Raw genomic sequence first — 12,584 nt, forward strand, 5'->3', positions numbered from 1 at the left:
TCATGGTTTGAATTCCTGAGAGACATTTATTTCTGGCGACACAGTAAATTGGTTCAATTAAGAAAGGTATGCTGGTATCATTTATCAAGACAACAAAATAAACATAGCCACGGACGCAGTAATTCCACTTATGGAAACTGATCCTACCCATGGACCTGTACATGTACATAAAGAAATGGGACCTCTCTTTCCCATCATTCAGGAAAGGGTCTGGTCACCCACTCGCGGATGTTGGAGACATCTCTTCCCAGTCAAGGTTAATGCCCCGCCCCCCATGATGGGGGATCTTAGTTACTCACATTCCAGGACCCCTCTACTGTTATCAGTCGGAGGTCAGGTAACCCGCATTCCAGTATGCACACACACACACCCCACCCCTGTCCCCTTTTGTCTCCTCTGTTCCCACCTCTGCCAGGAGGCAGGGGCTAGCGCACACCTCCCTCCACACTTCAGGCAGTTGGAAACAGCTGGGGAAGCCCTGGAAGTCTCGTGCCACCCCGGCCCCTAGACCCCCACCATCACCCGCTAGCCCCGCCCCCCGGCTCCGCCTACCCCACCCCCCTACCCCCGTACCCCCCTCCCTACCCCCAACACCAGCCGACGCCGGCTGCGGCTCGACTCCCTGGCCTTTTTCTGAGCAGCAGAGTGACAGCGGCTGGGACGCGGCGGTCCTCGGCCAGGGGGCGGGGCTTGGCGGGCGGGAGGGGGAGGGGCGCGGGGCGGGGAGGGGCGGGGCCATGGGGCGGGGCCGGCGGGGTGATGGCTGGGACCGTCGCCGCTGCAGCCTCGGCCGCCGCCTCCGGCAGCAGGAACTGAAGCGGCCGCGGCCACCATCCCCGCCGCCCGGGTCGCCGGCTGCCCGCTCGCTGGCTCGGCCGGGGCCCGCAGCCATGGACGAGTTCATCGTGATCTCGGACGACAGCGGTTCCGAGGGCTCCGGGGGACCCCGCTCGGGCCGGGCGCGGAGGATCCGCCGGGCCCTGTCCCGGACCCCCAGCGCGCTGCCCCGCCGGACCGTGGTGAGTGAGCGAGCCCGGCGGCCCTCGCCCAGCCTCCGCCACCGAGGGCAGGCCGAGCGGAGGCGGTGCTCCGGCCCGGCCCGCGGCCCGCTGGCGCCCAGCAGCTGCCGCTTCCCGCCTTTGCCGCCCTCCGCGTCGCTGGGGCCCCGGGGGCAGGCCTCGGGGCTCAGCGCGGCTGGCGAGCCGAGCACATGGACCGCGGGGACGCCCGGGGCGGGGGTGCCAGCAGCGGGCGGGGATCTGGGCCGGCCGAGGACGCCCCGGAGCTCGGGCGGGCGGGAGCCTCGGGAGGCCTGGCTGGGGGACAGCCTGCAGGGGGACCTGGAGGCCAGGAAGCGCAGGGCGCCCTTGTCGGGCGGGCGGTGGGTACGGATGTGTGCAGGAAGGTAACCGGAGCCCAGGCCAGCGGAGGGCAGCGGGCCGGCCAGATGGTGGCCGCGCCCCAGGGCCTGGAGGCCGAGCGTGGGGCCCGACTCTGGAGCTGCGAGGGCGAGGGGTTCGTTTGTCTAAGCAAATATTTACCATGTGCCAAGCACCGAGGGCGCAGGAAGGGGGACCGCGCGCATGAGTGCCCTTTCCCTCGTGCCCCTTCATCTTTGTCCTTCGTCCTGGGTTGGTAAATAAGACATCTGTGGTTCCTGCCTTTCCAGAATACTCCACAGAAATTTACCGAACCCCTCCTATGGGTCAGATGATCTTGGGGCTGGGGATACCAGGGCGAACTCAGCACCCATGGCCCTGTTGGCGGTGACATTTTCAGCAGTTACTATGTACCCAAGATCAGGAGACTCCACATCAGACTTGCAGTAATCCTGCAACCTCCCAAAGCCCTGCCCCAGGAATGGAAATAAAAGCATTATCACGCTGTTATTGTTTACATGGGTTTGTAAATAATAACGCTGTGCGTGCTTCATGTGCGTACTTCATTTGTCCTTCAAGACAAATCTCATTTCTGCTCCTCCAATTCCCTTTCCAGTGGGTTCTCAATCGCCTTCCGTGTCCCAGGTACAGTGAGAGGCTCGAACCAATTGCTGTAGAATGAATGGCATGCCAGAGCAGTGAACTGGATTGCCATGGGTCAAGCTAAAGGGATGGTCGGTAAATCTCAGTTTAAAAAATAAAGAATAGTTGGCTTGGACAGATGGGAGAGATTTTCCAGGTAGAAGTGACCGGACCTGCTGAGTGAAAGGATCTGGCCAGTGCTGTGGTGGTGGTGGTGGTGGTGGTGGTGGTGGTGGTGGTGTGTGTGTGTAATTTATCATTATCCACGATAAATGTTTGCAGGATGAAAGAATGATGGAAAGATTGATGAGTCTCCGGTAAGTAGGAGAGAACACAGGAAAAGGAGTAGGCTTGGGTGGAGGGGATGCTGAATTCCGTTTTTGATGTACTGGATTTTGAGTGCTGCTGGGAAATGGAAGTGGATGCGGCCAGCCCAGAGGAACTGATCATGCGGGAATGGAGAGACTTCTCTGGACAGAAGTCAGGCTGTAGAGATTTGACAATTAGCCAACGAGAAAGACGCAATCAAGGCTTAATCATGTCTGAGCTCATGAAGGAGAGACAATGGCAGGAACAAATTGTTCTGGTGTTGTTAGGAGGCACCTGGGCATCACCTGCATCCAGTGCCCTCCTGCCCTGCACCAGCCTCCTGCTAGCGGCTGCACTTGCAGGCACTGGCCGGGCCATTTCATTGAGGGGCTTCCGGTGTTTCATTGACTGGCCTCAGCGGGCTATCCTTCTCCAGAGATCCAACTCTCTGATGACATGTCCTAAGCATGTGCAACAAAGTTTCACTGTCTCTGGTTCTCAGGAACATTCTGGCAAAACTTTTTCCAAGACAGCTTTGTCTATTCAGATATTCCATATTTTCCCCCAAAACCATCACTATTGTTCAAATGTGTCAGTTCTTACCACAGAGGAAAGTGTGGAGGAAAAGTAACAAGCATACTATGTACTGTCAAGGTCCTTCTCCTTATTGCTCCATCTCTCAGTTCACCTTTAAGTTGATTCTGCTTCCTACCCACTCCCTTTCCTCCCAGGTATTGCCTGCCTGCTTCCTCTTGGCCGCACTGCCTTCCTTAGCATGGGTACCATCTTTATCCCAGTCAGCAGTGTCCATTGTGGTCCTGCACATCCCCACTGCTCCCCTCCCGATCGATCACCCCAACCAAGCGTTTTGACCCTGAGTCATTTCAGTTGAAGAGAGAAAAAGGGCAAATTCCAGAGAGCAAGTTAAATCTTGCTTCTCTAAATATTTACTCTGGTGCCTGAAAAGCACCAAGCTTGTTCTTCGCTTATCTATCTTGCTGATAAGGGTGGGAGGAAAACCTTGTCCAGGCAGCCATCGGGTTACAAACAGCCTGTAGTTATGAACCAGTACAGCCTATCATGTTAAAAATTCAACATACATACGATGGTCCCTAATAACCAATGGGTGGTACTTTTAGAGAAACATCAAAGCATTCGTATCATTACTATATTATTATGGCAAAAAGGTTTAAGTGTATCTGAAAATGTTTCTGTGATGTTTTTCATGCAAAGGGACAGCAGATACTGAGAGGAACATTTGACTGGCTGTAATTACTGATAGCACCTAACGGTGCTGATTTGTGTACCAGTTTGACTTAAAGACAAGTTTAGGAACTGGACTCATTTACATTCTGAGGATTACCTGTAAAATACCACAGACCTTAAGAAACAAGGTTATAAAGCCTGAAGCACCTTTGTCAAGTTCCCTGAAGGCACCAGAGGTCCGAGTAGTCTCATTTCAAATAGAGATCTCCCATATAGCAGCTGTGTGGGCCCTGGGAGTTTCCGTCATGTATCTTAGACTTTTGAACCTGAGAGCATCAATCTCTGCCTGGCGGGGTTGTTATGAGGTGTGTAAGGAGGTTGTGCAAGGGAAGTGTCCAGTATAAATGATGACTTTTGCTATTCCTGTGTTGGGGAGTCCTTGTGGCATGGTGAGTTATGTGCTGAGTTGCTAACTGCAGGGTCAGCAGTTCAAAACCACCCGCTACCCTGGGGGAGAAGATGCTTTATCCACTCCCAAGCTCAGAAACTCAAAGGAGCAACTCTACTCTGATCTATGGGGTCATTATGAGTCCAAACTGACTCAGTGTCAGTGAGTTTTGCTTTTATTATTATAAAAGTGGAATGTGTTCAGATAGTTCATTTTGATGGCCCCAATGGCAGATAATTTAGGAAATTGCCTTTAATCTTACCGCTCTAACCATGTTAACTAACCAATGTTAACCTTTTAATATATACCCTTCTAAACATCTGTCTATTAATATACTTGTACTCCTCCTGTCTATAGGGGCCCACCCACATTTGGTTTTACAAAGTGAAATCTGGCTGACTGTGTGGGCTTTGAGGTTGTTCTTTTGTTTTAAGCTTATCTATTTTGAATCTCTTTTCACACCAGTGGTGTCTTAGTGGCAGAGAAGGTCATGTATTAAGCTGCTATCTGAAAGAATGGTGGTTTAAACCCACCAGCAGCTCCCAGGGGGAAGGATGAGGCTGTCTGCTTCCAGAGATTTATGACCTCAGAAACCCTAGGGAGCAGTTTTATGAGTTGCAATTGGCTCAGTGGCAGTGGGTTTGCATTTTTTAAAACATTTTATTAGGGACTCACAACTCTTATCACAATCCATACATACATCAATTGTCTAAAGCACATCTGTACATTCTTTGCTCTCATCATTTTCAAAGCATTTGCTCTCCACCTAAGCCCTTGGCATCAGGTCCTCTTTTTTTACCCTCCCTCCCTGCTCCCCCCTCCCTCATGAGCCCTTGATAATTTATAACTTATTATTTTGTCATATCTTGCCCTCTCCGACGTCTCCCTTCACCCACTTTTCTGTTGTCCGTCCCCCAAGGAGGAGGTCACATGTAGATCCTTGTAATCGGTTCCCTCTTTCGAACCCACTCACCCTCTACCCTTCCTGTATCGCCACTCACACCCCTGGTCCTGAAGGGATCATCCGCCCTGGATTCCCTGTGCCTCCAGCTCCTATCTGCACCAGTGTACATCCGGGTTTGCGTATTGAGACAAGGATTTCATACTAATAAATATATATCTTAATATTGTATTTCATGTTCAAGTATATAATTATTTATTATCTCCTATTAATATGAATGAAAACATTAACCAAAACCAAGGCTCCAGGAATGGATGGAGTATCAACTGAAATCGTTCAGCAAGCTGATGAAGCACTGGAAGTGCCCACTCGTCTGTGCAAGGAAATTTGGAAGACAGCTCCTTGGCCAACTGACTGGAAGAGATCCGTATTGTTACTCATTCCAAAGAAAAGCGCCCCAGCAGAACGCCCAAGCCAGAACATCATCACGGATATCAAGTGCAAATAAAATAGTGCTGAAGATCATCTAACACCAGTTGCAACAGTCCCTTGACAGAGAGCTGTCAGAGGTTCAAGCCGGATTCAGGAGATGAGGAGGACTAACAGGTAGCATTTCTAATGTCAGAGGAATCTCGGCTCAAAGCAGAGAATCCCAGAAAGATGGTTCCTTGTGTTTTATTGACTATGCCAAGGCATTCGACTATGTGGATTATAACAGACTTTGGATAACCTTGAGAAGAATGGGAATTCCACCACACTTCACTGTGCGCCTGCAAAACTTATGCACGGATCAAGAGGCAGATGTGTGACCAGAACAAGGGGTGCTGCATGGTTTACAGTCGGGAAATGTGTGCATCAGGATTGCATCCTCTCACCACACTTATTCCATCTGTGTGCTGAGCAAATCATCAGAGAATCTGCATGAAAACTGGAAAAGCTTTATTAGTAACTTGTGATGTGCGGCTAGCACAACCGTGCTGGCTGAAAGGGAGGAGGGCTTGAAGCACTTGCTGACACAGATCAGGGCTTGCAGCCGTCAGCTTCGATTACAATTCAATGCAAAGAAGACTGGACTCTTCCCGACGAGACCAATAGGTAACGTCCTGATAAATGGAGAAAAGGTTGAAGTTGTCAAGGATTTCGTCTTCAAGAGACCAAAAGCCAAGTTGCGTTAGGTACATCTGCTGCACAAGGCCTCTTTAGAGTGTTGAAAATCAAGGATATTTCTTTGAGGACAAAGGTACACCTGACCCAAGTCATGGTGTTTTCATTTGCCTCATGTGAACGTGACAGTTGGACAGTGAATAAGGAAGACCAGGAAGAATCAATGCACTGGAACTGTGGTGCGGGAGAAGAGTATTGGAAGTACCATGGACTGCTAAAAGGACAAGCCAATCTGTCTGAAAGAAGTCTGGCCAGGCTACTCCTTACAGACAAGGATCGGGGACGCTTCCTCTCACATGACTGGACATGCTGTCAGGACAGAGCAGTCCCTGGAGGACATCGTGTTGGTAAAGTTCAGGGGCAGCGAGAAAGAGGAAGGCCCTCAACAAGAGGACTGACACTGGCTGCAGCAGCGGGCCTGCGCACGGGAGCCATTGTGAGGATGGCACAGGGCCCAGCGGTGTTTCATTCGGCTGTCTTTAGGTCCAGTACGGGTTGGAACCGACCCAATGGCACCTAACAACCGCAATTAATATAAATGGACTTCAAAACGTTCGTGGAAAAACAAGATTAAAGCATAATAAAAATTTTTCCAGGAATTTCTTAAAACTCCCTCATAAGTATCATGCCATTGTTTCTGAATGTTCCCTACTATAAACAACCAGATGAGAAATTTCCTCATAAGTAATCTTCGTGCCTTTGTTCACTTGATTGTTTAGGATGAATTCTGCGGAAGAGAATGCTGGGTCAAAACAACTGTCTATTTTTTAAAATGTGACTATCTTTAAGGGTTTTTGAAATGAATTGCCAGTTTTTCCTACAGAAATTGTGCTTTTGAATTATAATCTCTTATCGATCCTCTATGATTCACCACCCAACCACTCATAAACCAACCCCCCTAAAAAAAAAACAAAAACCTCAAACCAAAAAGACTTGCTGCGGTTGAGTCGATTCCAACTCATCAGTTATGTAGTGCTGCTAAACGGAAGTGGCACACGTGGATGGAGAACACATGTGTCTGTTAAAGAGACTGCCAGTCCAGATTCAGCATGCTGGCTCTAGCGGAAGGCCTTTTCTGTGTCGGCTCTGCAGAAAGGTCCTTGTTGCCTTTCAGGATCTGTGGGCCCTGTGGGCCTTGGCGATCTCAGGTGGCCTGCATCCATCTTCCTGTGGTTCTAGGAGATGCACAGGGCAACAACCCTGTATCCAAAGGACACGCTCCACTCCTGGCTCTTCTTTTGTGGTGTAGTACGCCCCCCTCTTTGCTCACTTCTCTCTCTTACCTTACAAGGTGTGGCAGGCAACCCCCCAGGGACACTCCCCTTACATCAAGGTTGAATTCCACCCTTTATCCTTTTACTGATGCATCACATCATGGGCTATCATCACCGAGCTGCCACATCATATTATGCCATAACTGTTAAACAAGGGACTGGTTGCTTTTACCAGCCGCTATGCTTAAAGGAAGGTCAACCCCAGAGCGGGAGGGGGACCTAACTACCACCAAGAAGAAGAAATGTGAGTAGAGTACATCCTTCAGTCCTAGGGTCCCTGCCCTGAGAGCATCTTAGACCCACGAGGCAGAAAGCCGGAAGAGCAGAGAAGGCAGCAGGCAGAACCAGGAGACTGACCAGAGATAGCTAAGTGGCCCATAGAGCAGGGTGGTTACAGAGGTGTGCTGACCCCTGGAGCAGGATAACTGAGTGCTTTATTGCTGAGACTTCCTGGCACTTATTGGTGGCGTGAAAGAGCATTGTAACACTTACCCAGCAGGGCAGAGGCCAGGCTAGCCTAAGAGGACCAAGATATCAAGGACCAGGCCGAGCCTGGCTTGTGAGCACAGATGAAAAGCTCTCCTAACTAAAGACCTGTTGCCTGAGCCATTCCGAAACACCCTGATCGTGAATGGGCTCTGGGAGTTCTGTGAGGCTATGACAGAGAAGAAGTAGAGTGCCACAGGAGGGACCACTAGTGTCAGAATTGGTAAGAAAATTAGACAGTAGAGATCCAAAAAGCTCATGGAGAAAACTGGAATTAAGAGATTGTTGTTGGAAAGAGAAAAAAAAAGATTGCTGTTGTTGATAGATGCTGTCGAGTTGGTTCCGACCCACAGCAACCCCATGCCCAACAGAACAAAACACGATCCAGGCCACGTCATCCTCAAGTGGTTCCCATGCTGAGCCCCTTGTTGCAGCCACTGTGTCAGCCGTCTCCCTGAGGGCCTTCCTCTCTTTGCCCTGTCCCTCCACCTGACCAAGGATGATGCCCTTCTCCAGGGACGTGAGAGTAGAATTTGGGGGGTGTGTGGAGGGGATAATGGAATTTTTTTCCCATGAACTTTGTGAAGACCTCCTCATATGTTTGACCTCTCCGTCACAGGAGTCCGCCTTGGGCTGTTGTTCTTGATTCTACACTCCCTCTACCCTCACCCCCCCCACACACACACGTATGCTCCACTTCACGAAGATAGAGGAAGTCAGATGCCCTGGCATTTTTAGATCATAAACATTGAACACTGTAACAGGGTTGGTTGACTGGGGTTGGGAGCATTCGCGTGTATTTTCAAGGAGGATATCTCTGAAGACTCACTATTTGAGCTGAGACTCACGTGACAAAGCAAATGCGCGTCATCTAGGGGAATAAGGCTGCAGCAGAGGGAAGAGCGAGTACAAATGCTTGGAGGTGGGAACGCGAGTGGCTTGTTAAAGGAACCAAAGGGGCACCGGGCGGGATGCGGTGAGGGACGGTCAGCGTGGGGAGGGATGGGAAGTAGATGGGCGAGGAAGTCCGTGAGACCCCTCTGGGTCCCAACCGTCCTATCCGTTATACCTGACGTCACCGTGAGTCCAGGACCAGCTCTGCAGCACCTAACACTACAAGGTCACGAGAAGGAATTTGGATTTTACAAAGGAGAAATCCTCGAGGAATTTTAAGCAAGGGTATGTATGGTCTGTTTTACATTTTCAAAGGGAAACTGTAGCTGCTGTGAGAAGGAAAGGCCATATAACGGAACCTCCAAATGATGCTTCATTTCCTTTTGCAAATGAAGGAAGTATTAACCAAAGTGCCATGCGACAAGTGGAACCTGGGACTGACCCCCGCCCCACCCAAAAACACAAACAGGAAGTGTGGTCACCCTGCAAAAGAGACCAAGCGAGGCGTCACGGAGCTCAGTGAGGATGCTGTTCCGGCTGTCCAGGTCAGAAATAGGGGCACAGACTGGAAGAGTGGAGAACTGTGGTCGATAATGAGGAAATCAAATCAAAATAGCCAGAGAATTTGAATGTGAACCGCAGGGAAAGGAAAGCCTTAAGAATGATGTCCTTCCTGGTTTGGGTGCTGAGCAACCGAATGCATTGTGGAATCATTGACTGAGATGAAGATGAAGAGTCATTCCCATTCACTCAGGTGGGAGTATGGGATTAGGAAGATTCAAGAGCTGAGTCTTGAAGGTCAAAGTTAAAGATGCCTGTGGGTTAGCCAACATAATATGCCAAGTGTGTTAGGCTGACTGCTCTGTTGTTGTTGGGTGCCCTCCAGTCAGTTCCAACTCATGGTGACCTTATGCACAACGGAGCGAAGCACCGCCCGGTCCTGTGCCGTCCTCACAAAGGTCTCTGTGCTGGAGTCCGTTGGGTACAGCCACATGTCACTCCATCTCCTTCAGGGCCTTCCTGTTTGTCCCTGCCCCCACTTTACCAGACCCGATGACCTTCTCCAGGGACCGGGCTCTCCTGACAACATGCAGCCTGGCCATCTGTGCCTCTGGGGAGCACTCTGGCTGTACTTCTTCCACGACAGATCCTTTTAGCAGACCCTGGTGCTTTCAACAGCCTTCTCCAGCACCACAATCCAAGTGCATCGATCCTTCTTTGGTCTTTTTTATTCCATGTCCAATTTTCACTGCCTTCAAGTCGACGCCAACTTATAGCCACCATACAGGACAGTGCAGATCTGCCCCTGTGAGTTTCCCAGACTGTAACTCTTTATGGGAGTTGTGTTAGTCTGGGTAAACTAGGGACACAAATCCAAAGAAACTCATATGTATATAAGAGAGGGTTTTATATAAACGGTAAGTGTACATTAAGAAAGCCTCCCAACCCAGTGCTGTCCAAGGCCACAAGACCAACATTAGCCCATATTATATGTCCGACACCGATCTACAAAGTCCTCCTCAATCTAACAAAACACACGCAATGACACCGAGTGCAGGAGGAAAGCCGAATCAGTGAGCGTGTAAGCATCACAATGCTGGCAGGGGTCTCCACACAGCTGCTCCAGCACCCAGGGCTGCATTAGGTTAGGTCCATGTGGTTTCCCCTCAGGGATGTCTCACAGGAAGTGAGCCTTGCCAGCTGAAGCAGGGAACTGGCTAAGGCAGCTGCACCCTGGTCCAACCATCAGAGAGCAAGAGACCCGAGAACTAACTAGGCAAGGCTTACAGAGCCGTTTATCTCTCCTCCCTTCAATGAATCCCACATGTATTTATTGGCACAATAAACCTGAACTATCTCAGGAGTAGAAAGCCCCATCTGTTTCTTTTGGAGCAGACAGTGACTGAACTGCTGATGCTGCCGATCGAAGCCCAAGAAGTACCCACTATTTGCTAGGATAGTTAAGATGGTTTTTAAGTAGAAAATAACAAATGTTAGTGAGGATGCAGGGATGTTAGAAGCTTTGTCTATTGCTGGTTGGAATGGAAAATGGTACAACTTCGGTGGAAAACAGTGTAGGAGCTGGTTTAAATGCAACAACAACTAGAACTAGAGCTGTCTCGTGACTCAACAGTGCTACTCCTAGAGAGTGGAGCACATCCTGGCCCACCAGGCCTTGAGGACGATGACCCCAATGAGAGCAGCCAGGCCACAGAGAGGACCATATGGCCAGCCCCACTATGAGACATGACGCCCCTCACTGACCCATGGCCCTGCGGGGGACAGCACCAGAGACACAGTGTGGGAATTGCACCCGACCTGATCCTGCCACACCAAGGCAAAGCACTGGGGGAGTGCAGCGGAACAGCAAGGAAATGGAGCCCCAACAGCAGGGCATGGTGCCCCAACAGACTGGACTAAAAAACACTCCTTAAGGCCAACAAACGATCCTTGAACTAACTACAAGCTTTTGTTTTTTGTTGTGTTTTGTTTTGTTCTTTGTCAGTGGTTTGCTGTTGTTGTTTTGTTGTATATTGTTGCTTGGTTTTGCTCTGTCTTGTTTTTGTGCATGTTATTATCTCCGCAGGTCTGTCTAAATAAGATAGGCTGGATGAACAATCTAAAGGAGAAAACAATGGGACCGACAGTTCCGGGGAGGCAGGGGTTAGGGAGAGATGGGAGCAAAGGAAGTGGTGCTAACAAACCCAGGGACAAGGGAACAACAAGTGAACCAAATTGGTGGTAAGGAGGGTGTGGGAGGCCTGGTAGGGCATGATCAAGGGTAATGTAATGAAGAGGTATTGCTGAAACCCAGGTGGGGACTGAGCATAATAGTGGGACAGGAGGAAAGTCAAGGGAAATGAAGAAAAGAGCTGGGAGACAAGGGGCATTTTTTATATATGAGGATGGGGAAATAGATCTATGTGCCTATATTTATAGGTTTAGTGTTAAGGTAGCAGAAGGATATTGGGCTTCCATTCAAGTACTCCCTCAATGCAAGAATACTTCTATTAAATTGGCATTCTATGATGCTCACCTTCCCAACACAACCCCTGAAGACAAAACAGGTAAATAAGCAAATGTGAAGAAAGCTGATGGTGCCTAGCTATCAAAAGATATAGTATCTGGGATCTTAAAAGCTTGAGGGTAAACAAGAGGCCATCTAACTCAGAAGCAACAAAGCCCACAGGGAAGAACACTCCAGCCTGTGTGATCATGAGGTGCTGAAGGGATCAGTTATCAGGCATCAAAGAACAAAAAATCATATCATTGGGTGCACACCTCCATGATACGATAGCTGAGGACAAATGGGTGCATAAGCAAATGTGACGAAGAAAGCTGATGGTGCCCCGCTATCAAAAGGTATAGCATCTGAAGTCTTAAAGGCTTGAAGGTAAACAAGCGACCATCTAGCTCAGAAGCAACAAAGCCCACATGCAAGAAGCACACCAGTCTGTGTGATCACAAGGTGTCGAAGGGATCAAGTATCAGGCATCATCAGAACAAAAAAATCTTACCATAGTGAATGAAGGGGGAAGTGCAGAGTGGAGACCCAAAGCCCATTTGTCGGCCACTGGAGATCCCTTTGCAGAGGGGTCTAGGGGAGGAGACAATCCAGTCAAGGTGTGATGTAGCACTGATGAAAAATGCAACTTTCCTCTAGTTCCTAAATGCTTCCTCCCCGGCGCCCCCATACTATCATGATCCAAATTCTACCTTGCAAGTCTGGCTAGACCAGAGGATGTACACTGGTGCAGATAGGAGCTGGAGATACAGGGAATCCAGGGCGGATGATACCTTCAGAACCAGGGGTGTGAGTGGCAATAGTGGGAGGGTAAAGGGAAAGTGGGTTGGAAAGAGGGAACCGATTACAAGGATCT

General features: G+C 49.8%; 1 protein-coding gene across 1 annotated transcript in view; it reads left to right on the forward strand.

Annotated features, from left to right (window-relative positions):
- Positions 1 to 762: 762 nt before the first annotated feature.
- The window catches only part of SIMC1 (SUMO interacting motifs containing 1), an 85,258-nt gene continuing 73,436 nt past the window's right edge, over positions 763 to 12,584 (forward strand). The window contains exon 1 of the mRNA XM_075541980.1: positions 763 to 1,019. Coding sequence (XP_075398095.1) covers positions 891 to 1,019 — 129 coding nt within the window. The 5' untranslated portion in view covers positions 763 to 890. The remainder of the gene's footprint in view (positions 1,020 to 12,584) is intronic.

This window comes from Tenrec ecaudatus, chromosome 2, assembly GCF_050624435.1.
Source record: "Tenrec ecaudatus isolate mTenEca1 chromosome 2, mTenEca1.hap1, whole genome shotgun sequence".
Lineage (NCBI taxonomy): Eukaryota > Metazoa > Chordata > Mammalia > Afrosoricida > Tenrecidae > Tenrec > Tenrec ecaudatus.